At 34.2% G+C, this 23,362-nt stretch overlaps 1 protein-coding gene across 2 annotated transcripts; it reads left to right on the forward strand.

The window, feature by feature from the left end:
* LOC109354826 (DNA-directed RNA polymerase I subunit rpa43) lies at positions 16,526-23,111 on the forward strand. 2 transcript variants are annotated; one of them, XM_019597576.1, is made up of 8 exons: positions 16,526-16,618; positions 17,605-17,777; positions 18,078-18,229; positions 18,370-18,479; positions 18,585-18,670; positions 20,322-20,426; positions 20,517-20,694; positions 21,948-22,009. In XM_019597576.1, the coding sequence occupies exons 2-7, from the start codon at positions 17,668-17,670 to the stop codon at positions 20,647-20,649; spliced, it is 696 nt and encodes a 231-aa protein (XP_019453121.1). In that variant the 5' UTR covers positions 16,526-16,618; positions 17,605-17,667; the 3' UTR covers positions 20,650-20,694; positions 21,948-22,009. The 2 variants fall into 2 exon arrangements, with proteins under 2 accessions (XP_019453121.1, XP_019453120.1); XM_019597575.1 differs by lacking the exon at positions 21,948-22,009 and adding an exon at positions 22,754-23,111 and having other exon boundaries at positions 16,527-16,618.

The raw sequence follows: 23,362 nt of genomic DNA on the forward strand, positions 1-23,362 counted from the left end.
TTAACTACTGTTTCTGATTTTGATTTATGTTCATACTATCCAACAGCAAAACCCCCCTTGTGTGTGTGAGTGAGTATAAGGTGTTTGAAGCTTTGCCTGAAAGATAATCCTTGGGAAACGACCTAGGAGTCACTTCCTAGTACTGCAGTTTTAATTGTTATATTATTTGTATCAGGTACGACCTCGATCAAGGATCCTCGTGTTAGATATTTCTTGATGATTGGTGAAATATCAATTTTAGGATCTTGAATATCATGATTCTCACACATAATATAAAACAAGGATACAAAGCCATACCTGAATCTTTGAATCCATGTTCTCTGATCTACTCTTTTGATATACCTTTTGAGAGAGTTTTGGTATGATGGTCTTCCTCAACCAAATCCTTAATTCCTTTTGGGACCTTCATTTTCTCTCTAATGAAGAGAGGTGAAAACTATTTGCGATTTGGTGTATTGGGAACCACAACCGTCCCTTATGTGTTAACTTATAGGGTTCCCATTATCCCCTATAGGTTAACCTGATGGGTATCCATCCATTAAGCTCATGTCCATTAGTAACTAGATCACTTATAATGTAACCCCGAAAATAAATAGCTAATATCATTGTATCAAATATATGATGCTCACCTTAATTAGAAATTATGAATTTCTAACAATCTCCCACTTGGGCTTAATATTTCCTGAAACAATTATATCACAGGTTCTTTAGGTGCGTATCCGTATGCTATTTACATTTAGACATCTCCTTAATACAATCTGTTCCATCTCATATATCAACTATGGAACCACCGCAACTTTCATCACATTTAAGTGTGACTCAATCACGATGACCACCATATTAATATACTCAATGACATAGATCAAATATGAATGAGTGGCATGGAAATTTCATGCAATGTGATCTCAAACATGTCTATTTCCAACTGGTCCTTCTTTATTCTTTAGTGAGATCAATCCAAAGTCTTTAATTGCAACATATTAATTATAATGCACAATTTCAAAATGAAACAATAAATCATCAACTTTATTATGCATAAAAACTGTATATAATATCCAAAGCAAAACATAAAACATATAGACTCCCACTGAACTAAGGTACCCTAAGGAACAACACCCATATGAGCAACCAAACCCTTAGTTAGTGGATCAGCTAGCATAAAATTTGTCCCTATATGTTCTATGAAAACTTGTCCATTTTGAACAATTTCTTTAACAACTAGAAACTTTATGTCAATGAATTTTGACTTTGTAGAACTCATATTGTTGTTGGAGTAAAGAACCGCGGACTTGTTGTCAGAATAATTCCTCATTGGTCTTTCAATACCATCGACCACACGTAAGTCAGTGACAAAATTCCGCAACCATATGCCATGGTCTGATGTTTCAAAACAAGCCATGAACTCTGTAGCCATGGTTGAAGGAGCTATAAGCGTCTGCTTCGCAGACTTCCAAGAGATAGTACCTCTAGCCAATACAAACACATATCCAGAGGTGGAGTATCTACTGCTAGGCATCCAGCAAAATCGGAGTCAGAGTACTCAATGATCTCTAAATTCTCAGACCTCTGATAAGTGAGCATGTACTCCTTTGTTCACTTCAAGTAATGCATAACACATTTGACTGCCTTCCTATGATACATTCTAGGATTACTCAAATATCTGCCTAAAACTCCCACAACAAATGCTATGTCTAGTTTTGTGTAAACTTGAGCATACATTAGACTTCCTACTGCAGATGCATGAGGAATCTTTTGCATCTCGTATCTTTCAAGGTCATTGTTGGGGCACTGTTCAAGACTAAACTTGTCTCCCTTAGCTATAGGGGTATCCCCTGGTTTACTGTCTTTCATGCCAAATCTATCTAGGACTTTATCTATATAGCTTTCTTGTGATAACCTTAGGATACCTTGAGAGCAATCTCTCAGTATGCGAATACTTAATACAAAAGAAGCTTCCCCAAGATCTTTCATTATGAAATTCTTCGTTAGAAATCTCTTGGTCTCATGCAATAGTCCCATATCATTACTAACAAGCAGTATATCATCGACATATAATATCATAAAGATAAATTTACTCCCATTGAACTTATGGTATACACAATCTTCAACTTCATATGCCTCAAAACCATACGAGGTAATAACTTGATGAAATTTGTGATTCCATTGACGAGAAGCTTGTTTAAGCCCATAGATGGAATTCTTTAATTTGCATACCATAGACTTTGAGCCAACTGACTCAAAGTTTTCTGGTTGCAACATATAGATCGTTTCCTTAAAGTCACCATTTAGAAACGCAGTCTTAACATCCATTTGATGTAGCTCTAAATCAAAATGAGCTACTAGTGCCAATATTATTCTAAAAGAATCCTTCGAAGATACTGGAGAGAAGATTTCTTGATAATCAATGTCTTCTTTATGAGTGAAGTCTTTAGCTACTAGACGAGCTTTATATCTGTCAATATTACCCTTCGAATCCCTCTTGGTTTTAAATATCCATTTGAAACCAATAGGTTTCGCACATTCAAGTAATTCAACAAGATCCTAAACGTCATTATCATGGATAGACTTCATCTCATCCTTCATGGCATCGATCCACTTTTGAGAGTTAGAACTTTTCATGGCTTGACAAAAGTTCAATAAATCATCTTCTGTTAACCCAATGCCATCCACATGTTCTTGAAGAAATACAATATAATCATCAGGAATTGCACTTCTCCTCTCTCTAGTGGATCTCCTTAATGACACTTCTACTTCTTGAGGTTGTTGAATTTGTTTTATAGGTACTTGAGGGAGAACCTCATTGTTGTGTTGTTCTAAAATATTGTCAGGGACAATATTTTGAACCTTATCTTCTATTACCGAATTTATTCCTTGAATGGTAATAGGCACAAGAACTTGTTCACTATCAGCGACAGGTTCTTCCTCAAAGACAACATTCCTTACGTTATCTTCCTTCCCAAAATCAACTTCCTCAAGAAATCTTGCATTTCCCGTCTCAAAAAAGAGTCTTGGATTGGGATCATAAAATTTATAGCCCCGAGAGCGTTCAACATAGCCAACAAAATAACAGCTAACTATTCTTGAGTCCAGTTTTATTTCATGCGGTCTATAAGGCCACACCTCAACTGGACAACCCCAAATGTGGAAGTGTTTCAATCTTGGTCTTTTATTAGTCCAAAGCTTATATGAGATTTTGTTAACTGCTTTACTTGGCACTCTATTAAGGATGTAAAATGCGGTCTTTAAAGCTTTCCCCCAAATAGACTTTGGTAAGGAAGAATGACTAATCATACTTCTCACCTTATCCTTCAGAGTTCGATTTAATCGCTCAACAACACCCTTCATGCTAGATTTGCCTAACATAGTGTATTGCAGAACAATTCCACATTCTCTGAGGATATAGTGTGCTACCTCACATTGCATTTTGTTATTATACTTTTTTTATTGTTACAATAAATAAATAACATAAATAAAAAGAATAGCAAACATAATCATAACAAAAACAATAATAAAAATTTACATACTTAAACTAAAAATCAAACAATAACTTATCCATGATATGGTCAAATGGTGAATAGGATAGTATTACCCAAATATAAATAACATTAAACCTATCACCAAAAAGAGACAAAATATGACACAAAATATGACATACAGAACATCATACATGGAATAGAGATAAAGTCAAGCTGAATTAAGGATAACACTATTAACATTGCCAAACTAAATAAAATATAAAAATAAAAGATAGGACGAATGCAAACTCCAACTTATGCTTTTGCACGTTTAATGTGGATGAACCATGATCAACAAAGTTCCAAACAGAGTACCAATAGTAGGTAGGAACAACACCACCCCCATGTAGGACAAATATAGAAATTAGGATTGCTGGAGACACCAACCATGTTCATAGGGACAATGTCGTCCCACATGGAAACAACAACACTAGGGTTTCCTCTTTCTAGAAATGGATTGCCTTTCTTTTCTCTCTCTAGGGTTGCCTCTTGTTTTTTAGAATAGATGTGATGCAATGTGTGGCACATCCTTGCTAAGTTAACAATATATAGGGAGGTATTCTATGGTTGCAAACCTAATTTATATGGGCCAACAAAAGCCCAACTATCAACTCACATTCTAATTTTTATTCACTCTTTATTTTACTTATTATTATTTTTTTAAAGTTTTAACCCCGATCAAAATTAGGTGTTTATAGTTGTTTGTCTTTACTTGTTTCTTATTAGATAATAAGAGTAACGAAGGCTACTCAAAATATCATAGTGAGAATGAAATAGAGATAAAAATACCAAATTTTGACCAAAAAGTAACACAAGTTGGAAAAAATCTCTAACAAATGCGAATAGCATAAGCTCGAGGTTAGTTGTTAAAGAGATTATGAGTGACAAGTATGATGTTTCATACTACGATAAATGAGACTACTAGGGGCTCAAAGACACCACACGAGGCCACTAGGGGGTTGAGTGCAAAGATGATACCACTGGAAGGTTAAAGATATCACACAAGACCACTAGGGGGCCTAAGTGCAAATGTGAGATTGATGGGGGGTCAAAGATAATATGTGAGGCCACTAGGGAGCTTGAGTGTAAAGATAAGACCATTGGGGGGGGGGGTCAAAGATACCATGTGAGACCATTCGGGGCTAGGTGCAAAGATGAGACCATTGGGGTCAAAGGCACAACACGAGACCACTAGGGGCCAAGTGCAAATATGAGATCATTGGGGGACAAAGGCACAACACGAGACCAATTGGGGGTCAAAGGCACAACACATGACCACTAGGGGGCCTAGGTGAAATGATGAGACCATTTGGGGGTCAAGATATCATGTGAGGCATTGGGGCCTTAGTGCAAAGAAAAGACCATTGGTGACCAAAGGTATCACGTGAGGCCATTAGGAGACATGGGTGCAAAGAAGAGAAAATTGGGATCAAAGATATCACGTGAGGCCAGTGGGGGCCTGAGTGTAAAAATGAGACCATTGTTGGCCAAAGATATCATGAGAGGCCACTTATTGGCCTAGATGCAAAGAAGAGACCAATATTTGCCAAAGATATCATACAAGGCCACTAGGGGCATGGGTGCAAAGAAGAGATCACTGTTGGCCAATTATATCATGTGAGACCATTGGGGGCTGGTGCAAAGAAGAGACCATGCTGGCCAAAGGTATCATGCAAGGTCACTATGGGGCCTGAGTGCAAAGGTTATACCACTAGGGGGTCAAAGATATCACACGAGGCCACTGGGGGCCTGAGGTGCAAAGAAGCGACCACTACTGGCCAAAGATACCAGGCGGGGCCATTAGGGGTCTGGGCGCAAAGAAGAGACCATTGCTGGCCAAAGATACCACATAAGGCCACTATTAGGCCTAAGTGAAAAGAAAAGACCATTGTTGGCCAAAGATACCACGTGAGGCCATTGAGGGGCTTGGGTGCAAAGTAGAGACCATTATTGGTTAAAGGTATCATGCGAGGCCACTAGGGGCTTGGGTGCAAAGAAAAGACCATTGTTGGGCAAAGATATCATGTGAGGCCACTAGGGGCCTACGTGAAAATAAGATATCACTATTGGCCAAAGATACCACACAAGGCCACTGTGGGGCCTATGCATAAAGAAGAGAGCACTACTGGCTAAAGATACCACACAAGGCCATTTAGGGGACTGGGTGCAAAGAATAGACCATTGTTGGTCAAAAGTATCACGTGAGGCCATTGGTGGCCTGGATGCAAAGAAGAGACCACTTTTGGCCAATGATATTACGCAAGGCCATTGGGGGGCCTAGGTGCAAAGAAGAGAACTCGATTGGCCAAAGATATCACATGTGGCCACTAGGGGACCTGGTTGCAAAGAAGAGACCACTACTGACCATAGATGTCACGCGAGGCCACTACGGGCCCTGTGGGTAAAGAAAACCACAGGAACGCACGAAGAACGAGGAATGATGGGTCACATGTATCAAGAGACCACTAGGGGTCAAAGACGCTTTGGCCATGCATGCATATGACAATGCTAATGCAAATGTTGTATGAGTAATGCGAAGATGTTTGTAATGATGCATGTGTAATGTCTTAGACATATGTGAATAACTCAAATATCATTAAAAAGTTGGATTGATATGAAATCATGGTGCTTCCTTAGTAGACAACAACTAAGCATGCCAGTATTGATCACCTCCTCTTTTATTTTCTTTTTTTCTTTTTCTTTTTCTTTTTTTATTATCTTTTTTTCTTTTTTTGATTATTGGAATCCCCTTGGGGTACTGCCTTCCTTCCTTACAGAAAAATACATAATATGTTCCTCATTGATATACACCTCGAGGCCTAGTTCCAATAGGTTTTGTTAGCCTTAATCACTAGTGAAAGACACTATCATAAGAGTTACCTGATTATGTAGTTCGAACATCATATTTATATAAATAGGGACTTATCTAAGTGAACATGCACACATGAATGTATAGTAGGGAGATGAATAAATTTTCTTTTATTGATATTCAAGGAATTTTAATAGGAAGGTTCGGTGATATTTGTGCTATGAGAGGTATTACAAGTTACAAAAATTTGCAATAAAATTGTCCAAGTATAAGGTAATTGCTCATTCATCAATTGATCTCCAGAGACAACTAAATAACATGACCACTACATTTTTCTTGTTTGGTACTCCCAAGAACTTTATATTTTGTCCCATAATTCTCAAATTTTCTACAATTCTAACTTGATGTGCAAACATGTGGAAAATTTTGACTTAACCCAATGGTAGTAGACTTTCAAGAATATTGCCTTTTCATTGCCCTAACTTTTGCTTGGGTTACCATTTCAGGTTTTCATCCTAACAGGCTTTGGTTCGTACCATAATTTTTGCTTAGGTCGCCCTTTTGGATTTTCAACCTAACAAGTTTCTCATTCATACCCTAAATTTGCTTAGGTTGGACTTTCGGGTTTTCAAGCTAACGAGTTTCTCACTCGTACCCTAATTTTTGCTTAGGCTGACCATTTTGGTTTTCAAACTAACGAGCTTTTCTTTTATTACAAGTTTCTATTTTTAGGCATAGTCCCTCTTGACTGCGTCTGTGTCCGTAGGTTTAGGTAAAACATTTTCATCCATGACTTGTAACATTAGAACAAATTACAAAATTTTGCAAAATTTGTGCCCTAGTATAAGGTAATTGATCATTCATCAACTAATCTCAGGAGACAGTCGGATAACGGAACTGTCATGCTAGCCTTGTTTGATTCTTTCTAGAACTTCTTACTCCTTCTCACATTGCTCGAAACTTCTATGATTTCCACTTGATACACAAACGTGTGGAGGATTTTGATTCTCCCTATTGTGACAAGCTCGCAAGAAAAATGCATTTTTATTGCCTTAAATTTTGCCTAGGTTGTTCTTTCGGGTTTTCAACCTGCTAGGCTTTTATACATACCTTAATTTTTGCTTAGGTTGCCCTTTCGAGTTTTCAACCTAACGAGCTTTTTTTCTTTTTTTAATTTTCATTTTTTAGCCATAGAATCTCTTAATCGCGTATGTGTTCACATGTCTGGATAAAATGTTATCATCAATGTATTGCAAGATCATAGCCCCTTGAGAATGCATTTTTGACAATGTAGGGACCTTCATAGTTTGGAGCCCATCTTCCACGAGCATATTATTGATTTTGAAGGATCTTTTTAAGCATCAAGTCCCTAACTTTGAATTCTCTAGGACGAACCTTCGTATCAAATGTTCTTGCCACTCTACCTTGGTAATTGACCATGGTAATTAGCCACCAACATTTTCTCTTCAATCATGTGCAATTTCTTATACTTGAGTTTAACTCATACCAACTCTTCTTGCCATGCTTCCATCAAGACTCTTAACAATGGAATATTTACTTCTATGGGTGAAACAACTTCCATCCCATACACCATTGTTATTTATTAGAAACTTATGGTGCCTAACATATCTGTCCATTAGAGATAACTTATGACTCCTATTTACACCATCGACTAAAACATCAATGAGATTGATGGGATAATCATGTTTTAGGCTTGCTTTGTTCAAATATCTATGGTCTACACACATTCTAAGTTTCCATCCTTTCTTGGGTACTAATACCATATTAGCCACCCACTCTTAGTTTCCCTCCAATTGTTTCGTTAACCCTTCTTTTACTCCTCAACCCTCTTCTCCATCACCAAATTCAATGGAATTATTATCAGGCACTGCAAAAGAATCAATTGATAAATGTTCAACTGCTCTATAACTAGACAAAGTCTTTATAAAATTGTGATACATGTATTGATTTGTGAAACGTCGGGGAAAGAAATGGAACACGAAATATGGATGTTCGCAATTGTATAGAAGAAAGGTAAATTGTGAGAATGAAGATGATAAAAATGGATGAATGTGGAGGAAATATTATATAGTCATGCAAATTCACTAAGATATTGTCTCAAGTAACAAATATAAGTCCAAATAAAATTCAGAGCATGTGAGTTACAGCATAATCAAATAATAACTTTAATGCAACTACATCAATCACCAGCTCAGACTACTAATTCTTTAAAAGTTCATTATCTTCATAAGGACATATACTGTTGTTCATGAACATGTTGCCTTATCCCAAGGTATTCATAGTTAGGTGGAGATAATGATCAATTGAGATAAGGATCAATTGGGTGCATAACATGTATGAATGCAAGTATGTAATACATTTTTTATTTTTTATTTTATATACATGACATGCCTATAGATGTTACTACAAAATGATTTTCCTTTTTTTAGTGTATGGTATGCATGTGGATGTTATGCATTTTTTAGTGCACGATATGCAAATGGGTGCCATGAGTTTTTTTAGTGCATGATATGCATATGGATGCTATGATTTTTTAGTGTATGACATGCATGTGGATGTTATCGTGAAATGATTTGTATGTAAGTCTTCCATCATGGTATAAGGATACCCAAGTGCAATGGTACCCTAATACCACCCAGACTCATGTGACGGTGAGCCATTATGATTGCAGATAAAAAATTTCCCGACTTCATGGCAAAGATGACATAAATAATAGCAAGATAAAAAATGTATACTCTCGTGTCTTGTATAATGGTATTTGATCCTACAATGTTTATTTAGGCCTAAGAGGCAACACCCTAAGGCGGAGTTCTAAGGTCCATATATATAGAATATGGTGGTCCAAGACTTCCTCTAAGTCCACAGACTGTCATCACTAGTGGAAGCTGACGTCACAAATATGACAAGATGATGTACGAGACATCATGGGTGTCATACCCATAATACATAATAACAATTTGAGTGATACATTAGCACAATATTGAAATATGCATAGAGTCCAATGACGATAAGTCAATGTATCGCTAAATAATAGGTAAATAGGTTTGACAGACGGCCGAAAGAACAATGCATGATATGTGAAGTGTGTGTGAGAGTGTACAAACCATAACAACGTAAATGCATAAAACCCAATAAACTACCCTAAAACCTACACATGTGAGAAAATGCAGGTTCTATATACAAGAGTTCAATATATACAACACATGAGTGATTAAAAGAAAAACAAACAACAAAAATAAAAATAAAAAAGATGAAATTAAAATAATGATCAAAATATCCACATAATTAATCATAAAAGGCTTGACTCTTAGCTATCCCTAATGGAGTCGTCATGCTATCGCTACCCCACTTTCGTGGGTGCGACGAAAATAATGCAAATAAATGTAATGAAGTCGTCATTGATGTTTTTAGAGGAAAAACATGAAAAACCAATTTAAAAATAAGGATTGATATGCTCACAGAGAAAAATTGGGAGTTAGTTACGAATTAGGAAGGTGTTAGACACCTTATACCGCCCGTTAAAAACTGGTACATTCATCAATAATGTGAATATTTTTTCAAAACATTAATGTTACCCTTATATTATTACACAAAAGAAAGACCAAAAAGATAAAAAAAAAAATACTAATAGGGGAAAACTTGCTCCTATGTATCTATAGCTACAATAGAGAAATAGTTCTACCAGAAAATAGTTGATTGATTGATATATTTTTATTACGTTAACAGGTAAGGTAACGCGACAATGCACGAGGCTTATAGCGGGCTACCTCATCTTGCTTCTAAAATTATTTGAAAGATTTACAACACAAAGTAATGTCATAAGACACAAGAACTATAGTGTGCTACTTCATATTGCTTTTTAAAATTATTAGATAGATTAACAACATAAGGTAGTGTGACAATACACAAGGTCCATAATGGGCTACCTCATTTTGCTTTTTAAAATTATTTGCAAGATTAACAACATAAGATAACGCGACAATGCATATGTCTATAGTGGGTTACCTTATATTGTTTTTTAAATTTTACTTGAAAGAATTACAACATAATGTAACACGATAAGGAACGAGGCTTATAATGGGCTACCTCATATTGCTTTCTTAAATTATTTGAAATATTAACAATATAAGGTAACGTGACAAGGCACAAGGCCTATAATGGGCTACCTCATATTACTTTTTAACATTATTTGAAAGATTAACAACATAAGGTAACACAACAAGATATGAGACCTATAGTAGGTTACCTCACATTTCTTTTTAAAATTATTTGAAAGACTAAAAACACAAGGTAACATGACAAGACACACGACCTATAGTGGGCTACCTCACATTGTCCTTTTAAATTATTTATTTTTATTTTATTTTTTATTATTTTACTTTTTCATTGATACAATAAATAAATAACATAAATAAAAAAAGTAAATAAATAGAAGAGCAAACATAATCATAACAAAAACAATAATAAAAATTTATATACTTAAATTAAAAATCAAACAATAACCTATCCATAATATGGCCAAATGGTGAATATGATACTATTAAACCCAATTATGAATAACATTACGCCTATCACTAAACATAGGCAAAATATGACATACACTACATCAAACATGGAATAGTGATAAACTCAAACTGAGATAAAGATAACAATATTAATATTTGCAAACGAAATAAATAAATAAAAAGAAAAAATAAAATATAGGATGAATGCAAACCCCAACTTGTGCCTTTGCACGTTTAATATGGATGAACCATGAGTGGCGGAGTTTTGTAGGGAGTACCAATAGTTTGCAAGAACAACATCATCTCCCATGTGGGAGAAAAATAGAAATTGGGATTGTTGGAGACAACAACCATGTTCATAGGGAAAACTTCCTCCCACATGGGGATGACGACACTAGGGTTACCTCTTTTTGGAAATGGTTTGCCTCTTTTTTTCTCTCTCTAGGGTTGCCTCTTGTTTTTTTAGAATAAATGTGATGCAAAATGTGACACCTCCTTACTAAGTTAACAATACACAGGGAAGTAGATTAGGGTTGCAAACCTAATTTTATGGGCTAACAAAAGCCCAACTACCAACTCACAGTTTATCTTTGATTCATTCTTTATTTTACTTATTATCTTATTGTTATTTTTTGAAAAGTTTTAACCCTAGTCAAAATTGGGTGTTTACATGAGGGAATATTATTTCTTCTTTTCTTTTGTGTTCTTTGATTCTCTATTATCTTATTTGTTTTTGTTTTACTCGAATGATTATACTTTCTTAGTCCTTTAGTCAATACTAACTATCATTATTCCATGCTCTCCTTTGTTAGGAAGATCAGAAGCAAATAATCAATTAATGTATTATATAGACTTCATGTTTGCATTGTTGTTTCGAAGATTTTTATAAAATTTTCAACCTTGTATAATCATCAATATCTGAATGATTAGCTTTAAGAATCCTCAAATTATTAACCAACAATGGCTCCATAACCATCCTAGCCCACCCTTCATCATATCAAATTGTATATAATTTGTGTAGCAGCTCAAAATTAGGTATTAAAATTAGGGATTATAATTTCAAAGATTTTTAAACCTAACAACATTAGGGATTAGAGAAGCTCAAAATTAGGGACTAGAGATGATTTTCTCCACATCAGTGATTTGAAACAAAATTATAGAATTAAAAAACGAGATGAAGTGATTACTTACCAATATATGAAGAAGCTTGGAATTCAACGGAGATGGACTAATTTCTGGATAATGATAAAGTGAAGAAGGGATTTCTCGATAGTTAACTTTTAAGCTTTTAAATTGGAGCCATGGTGTGAAAGTGTGAAGTTGATGAAGTGAATAAGAAGTAATTTTTGGAGAGTGATGAACATGAAAGCAGTGATGGAGCAAAAATGAAAGTGTGAAAGTAATGACGAACATGGATATTATTTACCATGGGCCACACAGTGTCAATTTTGGGCCTCATTTTTTAATTTGCCACGTTCTCTATAAGTGTGGAAAAAAGTCCATCCCCAAATCTCTTTTTTTTATAATGTCATATGGTTGTGCGAGTATTTTGATCCATTTCTTGAACTTCTGTTGAGTTGTTTCTTACAATATTTACATTCGACATTGTCAACTTCATTCACTTTAATCTTTTTAAAAATGCTCTTACCCCCACACTTCTATGTTTCTTTGGTGTTGGTTATGCTGTTGAATCTGTATTATCATATTGTCCAATATGAGAAGGCTCAGGTGTAGGATTGGAAGTACTTTCCATATTTACGTGATGTGAATTTCCTTGTGAAGCCCAAAATTAGGGATTAGATCTGATTTTCTCCATATCAGTGATTTGAAACAAAATTATAGAATTAAAAAACGAGATGAAGTGCGTTCTTACCAATATATGAAGAAGCTTGGAATTCAATGGAGATGGAGTGATTTTAGGATAATGATAAAGTGAAGAAGTGATTTCTAGATAGTTAACTTTTAAGATTTTAAATTGGAGCCATGGTGTGAAAGTGTGAAGTTGATGAAGTGAATAAGAAGTAATTTTTGGAGAGTGATGTACATGAAAGCATTGATGGAGCAAAAATGGAAGTGTGAAAGTGATGAATATGAAAGTAGTGATGAACATTGATATTATTTACCATGGGCCACATAGTGTAATTTTAGGCCTCATTTTTGAATTTGCCATGTTCTCTATAAGTGTGTCAAAAAGTCCATCCCCAAATCTCTTTTGTTTTATAGTGTCATATTGTTGTGCTATTGTTTTGTTCCATTTCTTGAACTTCTGTCGAGTTGTTTATTACAATATTTACATTCAGCCTTGTCAACTTCGACCACGTTAATCTTTTTAAATATACTCCTACCCCACACTTCTATGTTTCTTTGGTGCTGGTTATGTTGTTGATTCTGTATTATCATCTTGTCCAATATGAGAAGACTCAGGTGTAAGATTGGAAGTACTTTCCATATTTACGTTATGTGAATTTCCTTGTGAAGCCCAAAATTAGGGATTAAAGATGATTTTCTCCGTATCAGTGATTTGAAACAAAATTATAGAATTAAAAAACAAGATGAAGTGATTTCTTACCAATATATGAAGAAGCTTGGAATTCAACAGATATGAAGTGATTTCTGGATAGTGATGAAATGAAGAAGTGATTTCTGGATAGTTAGCTTTTAAGCTTTTAAATTGGAGCCATGGTGTGAAAGTGTGAAGCTGATGAAGTGAATAAGAAGTAATTTTTGGAGAGTGATGAAAGTGAAAGCAATGATGAAGCAAAATTGGAAGTGCGAAAGTGATGAATGTGAAAGCAATGATGAACATGGATATTATTTACCATGGGCCACACAATGTCAATGTTGGGCCTCATTTTTGAATTTGCCATGTTCTCTATAAGTGTGGCAAAAAGTCCATCCCTAAATCTCTTTTGTTTTATAGTGTCATATGGTTGTGCAAATGTTTTGTTCCATTTCTTGAACTTCTGTTGAGTTGTTTCTTACAATATTTACATTCAGCCTTGTCAAGTTCATTCACTTTAATCTTTTTGAAAATACTCCTACCCCGCACTTCTATGTTTCTTTGGTGCTGGTTATGTTGTTGATTTTGTATTATCATCTTGTCCAATATGAGAAGGCTCAGGTGTAGGATTGGAAATACTTTCCACATTTACGTGATGTGAATTTCCACGTGAAGCCCAAAATTAGGGATTAGAGCTGATTTTCTCCATATTAGTGATTTGAAACAAAATTATAGAATTAAAAAACGAGATGAAGTGATTTCTTACCAATATATGAAGAATCTTGGATTTCAACATAGATGAAGTGATTTCTAGATTATGATAAAGTGAAGAAGTGATTTCTGGATAGTTAACTTTTAAGCTTTTAAATTGGAGCCATGGTGTGAAAGTGTGAAGGTGATGAAGTGAATAAGAAGTAATTTTTGGAGAGTGGTGAACGTGAAAGCAGTGATGGAGCAAAAATGGAAGTGTGAAAGTGATGAACATGGATATTATTTACCATGGGTCACACAATGTCAATTTTGGGCCTCATTTTTTAATTTGCCATGTTCTCATATGGTTGTGCAAGTGTTTTGTTCCATTTCTTGAACTTCTGTCGAGTTGTTTCTTACAATACTTACATTCAGCCTTGTCAACTTCATTCATTTTAATCTTTTTAAAAATGCTCCTACCCCATACTTCTATATTTCTTTGGTGCTGATTATGTTGTTTATTCTGGATTATCATCTTGTCCAATATTAGAAGGCTCAGGTGTAAGATTAGAAGTACTTTCCACATTTACGTAATGTGAACTTCCTTGTGAAGCGTGTTGGGTACTAACCACATTTATATTTGTTGTATTTACTAGATCCATTGTCCCTGGTTGGATGGATAATGAAATAATTAGTGATAGAGGATTCATTCTTCAAATTTTATATGAAAGAGAATGAAATACATATAACAATTAACAATTCCTATCATCCCAGTTAGCATGAAATATATATAACAAACAATTCCAAGTTCCAATATTAAGTATAATTATAAAGTAATTGTAATTTATTCTATAACAATAATATGATTTATTTAGAATATTGATATTAAAATCTGAAAATATATATATATATATATATATAGATAGGTGTATGAAGTCTAAAAGTAATACTAATGTCAAGAAAATAAAAATCAATATTGGGTTATGTTTCAATTTTGAGAAATATTGAATCTGAAAAGGATAAGATTTCTAGTGCTACTCCATATATAATGGATAGTTTGTCACTTCCTAACAATGTTGCTGCCCCTTCAATGGATATTTAAATTTCAATAGAAAAAAATTGATTTTTGGGCTAAGACAAAGAAGACATAACAAAGTTATAAAGATCAAAGAGAAAGAAATGAAAGATGAGAACTCACCTTGTTCTTTCCTTTTGAAGATGAAGAAGCAAGGCTACTAAAGAAGAGGAAGACGACCGGAGAAGATGGAATTTAAACTTTGAAGATGATTATTCATTTGCCTATTCCTTTGGTTGTTCCAACTTTGAAGATGGCGAAGAAGAAATGAAGGCGAAGATGGCTGCTCAAAGGCTAGATGGCTAATTGTTTCTACCGTTTCTAATTATGTAACAAAACTAGGGTCAGAGAAGATATTTTCTAAATGATTTACGTATATTCATGTATTCAATTTCCATATATTAATTGAGACAAATACGTGGTATGATATCGTATGTACCAAACCTGAAAATTAACATCGGGTAAAACCCGAACTCAATAACAACGAGTTTAACCCATTAAATTCAAGTTGAGTTCAGATGAGTAACTGTAGATTTGGTATTCATTATCATCCCTAAAGAAGATGAATAGTATTTGAAGAAGAAAAGTTAAGTAATTAATGAGTGAAAACAAATGTGGAGAGAGAGAAAATACAATAAATGTATTAAAAACAAAACTAGGGAGAATGAACTTTTATGCATTCAAATGTTTTTCAAGAGGAGAAAAAAATGTATTTAGTGAGGATGTATAAATTTTATATATTGTCATAATATCATTTATCATTCATATTTAATCATCATTAACTTTTCAAAAAGAATAATACAAATGAATGTTGAATGATGTAGTACGTGTGTATAAATACTTACACTAACAATACATAAATATTATAAAACTCATTATTAATGTAATCCAAATTTGAAGAGTTGTTATAAAAAGTAATACATGAATGAATAAAGAGTAAATAACGATTAAATATGAATATTAAATAATGCAATGATAATATATAAAACTCATATATTATCTGTGTAAGATAAAATAAACCCAATTAATGGGTGATTTGTTTGAAATACTATTGCGTTTGAGGTGATTATGAGGAAAGTAATATGAAGAAGATTAACTAATTGAAAGACAAATGTTAAAATATAGATAAAGAATAATTTTAACATTTTAAAAACTAACGGGTTATGAATGTTAAAACATGGTTTATGGTTTATTCAATTTCATAAATGAGGTAAGCCCACTATTTTTTTAGTTTCCAACCCAAACCTCATTTTAATTACCCAACCCAATATCTAATATTATTATTATACTTATTTAGAAAATACAAAAACACTAAAACTAACAAAACCCTAATTCAATTCCTAACACATTCACATTTCGTTTCTTATTTAGCGGTTCGACCCGTTAACCCACCACAAAACGGTTTGACCCATCACTTCCAAGTATAAATATACTTGAAACGCTTCTCTTCTGCAGAACCCGTTTCTCATCGCTCAGTTGCCGGTGGATTTTTGCTCCGTTTCGGTATGCTCCGTTCAAAGCTACCGTCTTCTGTTCAAGTGTTTTTTTTTGTTTTAGTATTTTTTTAATTGAAAATTTGCTTGTTTTTTCTATGATGTCAAGAGTATTCATGATTCTTTTTATTATTTATTTATTCATATATTTTCATGAATTATCGTATTTGTTGTTTTAGATTCCTATTTGTTACTAAACATAGTGACTCAGTCTTAGATGATACAAGAGTGTATCAAAAGTTATTATAATAAGTAAAGATAATCTAAAGTCGGCTCTCGGGAGACTGTTTCTAGGATTTGAACTCATGCATCAGGGTCACAACAATGTAAGGGACACTAAATTAAAACCCTATTATAAACAAATTGGTTAAGGCATTGGTATTCATGCTAGACCGAGAACTAGCCTTTTCTCAGGTCCTGGCTAACCCTTGTAGCAGTTTGCATGTTTAGACTGATTTGGACTGCTTTAATCCAAGTCTATTCGGTTTTTAAGAATTACGAAGATTGAAAAATATAAGGAAAATATTAAAAAGCTATGCCCTTGTGTGTTTGGTGGATCTTTTTTTGGGTGGAAAAAAGGCTTTTATTTGCATTAAAAGCTATGCCCATTGTTTAAGCATGTTTGGCAACTATTGTGGAAAAGATTTCACCTATTTTTACTTTGAAAACAGCAATTTTGGGAGCTGAAGATTATTTTGTCGAGATTATAATATAATTTCAGAAGCTCTACCAAACTCACCTTGTTTTATTACGCCTATACTCTGTGATTCTGCCACATACTTGCCTCTATCAGATGTGAGAGATGTGCACACATGTGATGTGCAACGAGCTTTGTTTATTCTATGAAGCTAAGTTAAAAATGCTTTATGTTACATCACTTGGGGGTATGAATACCACCTAGTGGTATTGTAAAATTTCCCTACATGACACAAAACACATAACTTGTGAAATCATAAACATGCTTCTTAACTTTGTTCTTTATGTCCATTTTTGTAGAAGTGTTGGTGGAGGTTAACTGAGCATAAATTTGTATATTGTTCCTTATAAGTATCACTACCAATGGAAGGATTGAAGGTCTCAAATGCAAATCTAGTAGTATATATCCATCCTTCAAAAAGTAGAGATGTTTCCCAAGCGCTTCTCCGTGAGCTCAGCTCTTTGCTTTTCACGTATGTTTCCTCACCTATTTAACTTATAAGTTTATCTTTAAATAATGTCAATTTTAACTAGGCTTTATCTTTGTCATCGTTGCACTCTTTATGCTGTTGAGACCTACATAATTGCAGGAGCTACTTTCATGTATCAATTAGTTAGAGTTCTAAATATATTTATTATCATTTCTCATTTAAATGTCACAGATCCACATCTCATCAATTTGGTTGTAGTAATTATATTGTTGTTAGGATACTAGTTAGATTTATGATAATTGCTGTTTACATAGTTTTATGTTGGTCTTGCTGTGCTTGCAGGTACAATGAAAGCTTTGATGGTGTTGTATTGGCTTATGATGTCAATTCTATGGATAAGTGTGCAAAGATTCTTCCTGGGGTTCATCCTTATTTTGGTGTTAATCTAAAGGTCAATTTGTTACTTTTTTCTCCAAAGCCAGATATGCATTTAGGTAGTCAAAATCCTTCTCGTGACCATCTTTCTCTCTCTTTATTTTATTTGTTGCGGTGTAAGCACATCTTAAAGTATTCTCTCAGATTTGCTACTCCCTATAATTCCATTCCTTAGTAAGTTACATATTGCTGCTTTCAGAGGGGAAGGTAGTTAAACTTACACAAGAATCCATACATGTGGTTGTGCTTGGCTTTTCTTCTGCAATTATAACTGAGAAATTCATCAGGGATGATTTAGTATACAAAACTGTGAGTGTCTCACAAAAATGTTTAGTAGTTTCTCTCTACTATGCTTGTCATTCTAAGAATTTAGTACTGATATAGTATACATATTTGCTATGTTATTTCTTCCAGAAACGTGGCCAAGATGTGTATGCAAGCAAATCTCACAAGCGACATGTGATAAAGGTCGGATCAACAATACGATTTTTAGTCAAGAGGTGAGATACTGTTAAATTTCTTCAAATGAGATGAGATGTGTTCAATGTATTATTGCATTTTTGCCTTGAATAAGAGACTATTGCAATAGTATGTTAGATTTTCCTTGCCCCTGTCTCACTTTAAGTCTAATTTTCAACTCAACTTAGTGGAATTGATTGTCTTGAAGTTTAGATATATTGCATTAGGGCAGGGCTATATTAACCATCCCATAAGGTTAGTAATGTTGCCTATCTTAATTGATGCAATGAAGAAACACCTTGAGTACACATTCTTATGAGTATTAAGATTTAACAACTTTGTGCAACTGTTTATGATCATTAGCTGTTTCTGAATTCATCAGAGAAGAGTTTAAATTAAATCATATGCATAGTTATGCAAAGGTTTGACTCATTGCTTCTATGGTTTTGTATTTGTAGAGCCATTTTAATTAGGGCACTGGAACCATCTTATGCATTAGGTATTCTATAATGTCATGTTTTAAATATTTAAATATTGCTTTTTAGTACTTGTGGGTTGCTTTTGTATCAAATTAGAAGGAAATAGAATCATTTATTTTAAGCAGGGAAGGAATTTTTATTAGAGACAAAATACTAGATAGTATGAGTAAACGTGCGGGATAACAGAAAAGCTAAGAAATATAAATAAAGATGATAAACCACTTTTTTCTTCAAAACTATATGAAGTTGCTCTTGAGGGACATGCCCAATTCTCAGAATTCACATGTTGATGTTGTCTACATCTGTAATTGTATACTGATCCACTCCTGTCATATCTCTTCTCAGAGAATGATGCAGGCAAAGAGATTCTTGTTTACTATTGGTTGTTTTTAATTGATTATAAATATAAGTAGAACAAATGACACATGTAAATTGTTTTTGCTCAATTTGTTGATCATATGTCAATTTACTGGCAGCTTTATCACTCATTGGGCAGTGAATAGAAACTAAATATCGGATATTATTTGCATTCCGATAAAGAAACCCAGAATAACAAAAACTGAAGATGGAAATATAATAAATAAGATAGAAATTACTGCAACGAGGCTAGCTCTTTGCAGGGCTAGCTTCCTCCTGAATCCCGCTGAATTTTTGCCTACCCCTCTCCTCTGCTTTCTCCTCACATTTATTCCCTTTCTGCTCTAACAGAATACCACTCTCACTCTGTCTCCCCTGATGCCATATGTCTAGGCAGTCTTCTATGCATATTCCATTTTACTTCACCTCTTTTGCTCGCATGGGTTATCAAGCTACTACCTTTCCTTTTTATTTTTCCTCACACAGTTTTGCAACATCTGTGGCCGAGATACTTTTTGCTGTGAAGTGATTAATACATAGAGTGTGGCCTCATAAAGCTTATTTATTTGATTCATCTGCTGTTAGAACAGTATTTTTATCTGCTGGTAGTTTGAATGGTTCCAAAGGAATATGCATTGTTATTGATAGTATTGATCTTTTTTCAAGGGTTTATTGTGAAGAGTTTTTAACTATCCCTTTACTGCAAGGCAAAAAACTTTTGTTACTACAACGACTTGGCACTTGCTTGTTTGTTGATAAAATAGCATTACAATGACCCTGATTAGAATTTAAACTCACAAGGGTTATGAGTTGAGCATTTAGTCACATGATTGATGTCAATGATTAATCTTGGCAGCTTTGATGAGGAAATACTTCATATTTGTGGCGCGCTGGATACTGATAACACAGGCAGCATTAATTGGTTGGATAGGAACTTGGAGGTTTCTAACCATACCGACAGGTATTTCTCTTCTTATATTCATATGGTCACCATAATATGTTTTGAAGTGTATATGTTTGTGCTCAGCTATCTTTAAAAAAAATGGTACAGGAGTGCGAAGAAGAGAGAAAGTGAATCTGAACCAATGCTGCTAGAGCAAGCTGTTAGTGGGGAAAGGTCAACCGTGGACACTGTCCAAAAAATAAAAAAATCAAAGAAGCTAAAAATCAGACAGGAGTCTTGAATGTAGCACGGGAGTCTTATTTTGTGATGTAACTTATGTTCAGAGGTAACTCTTCTACTTTTAACATAAGGATGATGCTTATGACTCCTTGTTTGGTCTTTTTGTTTCTGCATAAAACTTTTTCTATATGAATTTTGTTCTTTGATTTAAAAAGCATCAACACTTGAATTGAAGAAAGGAACTATATTCATGCTTGATGAATGCCCAGATCTAATATAATTTTCTGTTAGAGCAATTAGGCCTAACTCCACCAAAAACCTCACTCATAGGGGAAGGATTACCCAAGTCATTATAAATGTATATGCACCATATAGGATTCTTACTATGCTAGAGCAAAGATTTCAAATAGAGATTTTTTTATCAGCGTGTCTTTATGTATATATATATATATATAATATGTAATTATAAAGGAGAAAATTACAGCACGGGAAGGATAAGATTTATTTTTGGATAGAAAAATGTAATTCATTAGGAAAGAATGAAGAGATATCTAAGGATAGGAATAGGAGAATAAGATGTCCTTCACAAGCAAACTACGCCAAAGCATGTACTATATTAAATACAAGCAAATAAAAAGTAAAACAAAAGTCAAGAATAACAGTGCATAATGACAGTCCAATCTCTGTGCAATTCTGAGTCAGCTAACATCTTAAAAAGACCATGGTCTGAGCACGAAAGGGCAAATGAAGGCAAAAAACAAAAGTCTTTCCCTCAACATCCCGATAACCCGATGGACCATAGAATAGTGATAACAGAACAGTTCCACAAAATCTTGACCTCTTTTCATCTTTCCAGCCTTTTAAACCAATTGTCACAAGGTGTCTAGATTAGGGAAAAACACGAGATTCACCACAAACATTGAACAACCTGGCTCAAATGATTAGAAATTCAGCAATTTGAAAATAGGTTGTATAACAAGTTCTGCGCATAACACGACTATTAGGGGTGATATCAGTCTTAGGTCTGCATCAAATCATTAGTATTATTAGTATTAATATTATTCAATACTGACTTCACCTTAGAAGGCGCGTTGGATATTCTCTTCTCATCCAGTGATACTTCTTTCATTATAAAAAAGGAGCTTAGATTTTCTGATACGCTTATCTGGGTAAAACTCTCTCAATTAGAAGAATGAATTAAAGAAACAGAAGAATGACTTTGAAAAGTAACCACTATAAGGGTGAGGAGTCCAAATTCTCCTAAGGTGGAATAGATGAAAGATTGATATTTTCTTGGAGGAGAGATTGTAAATCTTGAGTATTCCTATCATTTTGATTCCTCAAAAATGTATCTTCTAGGAAATAGAGTGGCCTGGAAGAGAACAGAAATGATGGACAAGTGCATTATGCAAAGAGGATATGCTATAGAGGCATGGAAACATATCCAAAGTAGCAAAAAACAAATACAAGGAAAAAAAAGAAATAACTCAAGATTGATTCAAGAGCATTCAGTTAACTTTCTACATATCTGAAATAGCAGCCCCTATGTTAGGACACCATAGAAAAGTCAGAAAAAAATCTTACCTTGTAATAAATTTAGGGGTCGTTAAAGTTATGAGCATTCTTCTGCTCCGAATAGGTGAACCACATGCTTGCATACACTGGACATCATCCTTGTGTTTTACCAAAGTTTTTAAAATGTAAAAATGTCAAAAATGGTTGTCTTCTTTCAGAGTAAACATTAACAGTCAGCATCAAACTCTTTTTAAACATGTTTATACCAATGAAGCATGGACAAAGCTCGAAGGTTACTGTACTGGTACATGATTTTGACACTGGTGGGTTGGTGACATAGATAAACACGTATCCGATGGTGTGCCAGTGTCTTGAGTTCTTGTTTTCCATCTGTTGACAAGGCCAGAAAAAAGTCTTTTGTTTTATTTGAAGTGGAAACTATAGTTTTATTTAAACATATATATATGTATGTGTGTTAAATCATGGTATTTGTTGTATGGAATAAGTTTTCTTCTGAAAAAAGTCCGATGTTATGATTTTTTTGGTCTAAATAGAATTAGAAAAAAGGGGTTGTGCTTATGTTACTTGTTGTCATTATAAAGTGTTTACTCCCTTGTTTACCTTATTTGGGTGCTATGTTATTCTTTCAGGGATCATTTTCCTTCTTTTATCTGGAACAGATAGATAGAGACACTTGGAAATTAAGCAACCATTTTGTTTACCAGTATGGAAATTTTATTTAATTGTTAACTCTGCAATCTGCATTTAAGGCCAATGTTAAATCAACAAGATTTTGACATGTTTAAGAAGAGTTTGACATTATTGTAACGAGATTTTTTTATCTTTTTGTTGTGCTGGTTTCCCCATACAATATTTTGATTTAATTACAAAAGTGCACTAGTTTGTTTCATAATATGATGGTAATTAGAGGAACCTTGCTTGTAAGATTAATGTTAATTTAGAAGCCTTTGTGCAATTATATTTTAAGTGTGGGAAGGTTCTCTTTTCGTGTTTTCTTTGCCTCGTGTCAATTTGACTTGATGGATGTTTATATCCCATTGAACATGGTGAGCTTAGCGAAACGGTAAGGTTGTTAGATAGTAACTATGAGACTGTGAGTTTAAATCTCGGAAACAATCTCTTTACTTGTGGGAGTAAGTCTGCGTCAATCTACCATCCCCATACTTCATTGAATGGGAGCATGCGAACCCAACAAATTTGTGTTAATCTGTGAATTACTCCCATTGCATATATGATTG

Source organism: Lupinus angustifolius, chromosome LG08 (genome assembly GCF_001865875.1).
Source record: "Lupinus angustifolius cultivar Tanjil chromosome LG08, LupAngTanjil_v1.0, whole genome shotgun sequence".
Classification (NCBI taxonomy): Eukaryota; Viridiplantae; Streptophyta; class Magnoliopsida; order Fabales; family Fabaceae; genus Lupinus; species Lupinus angustifolius.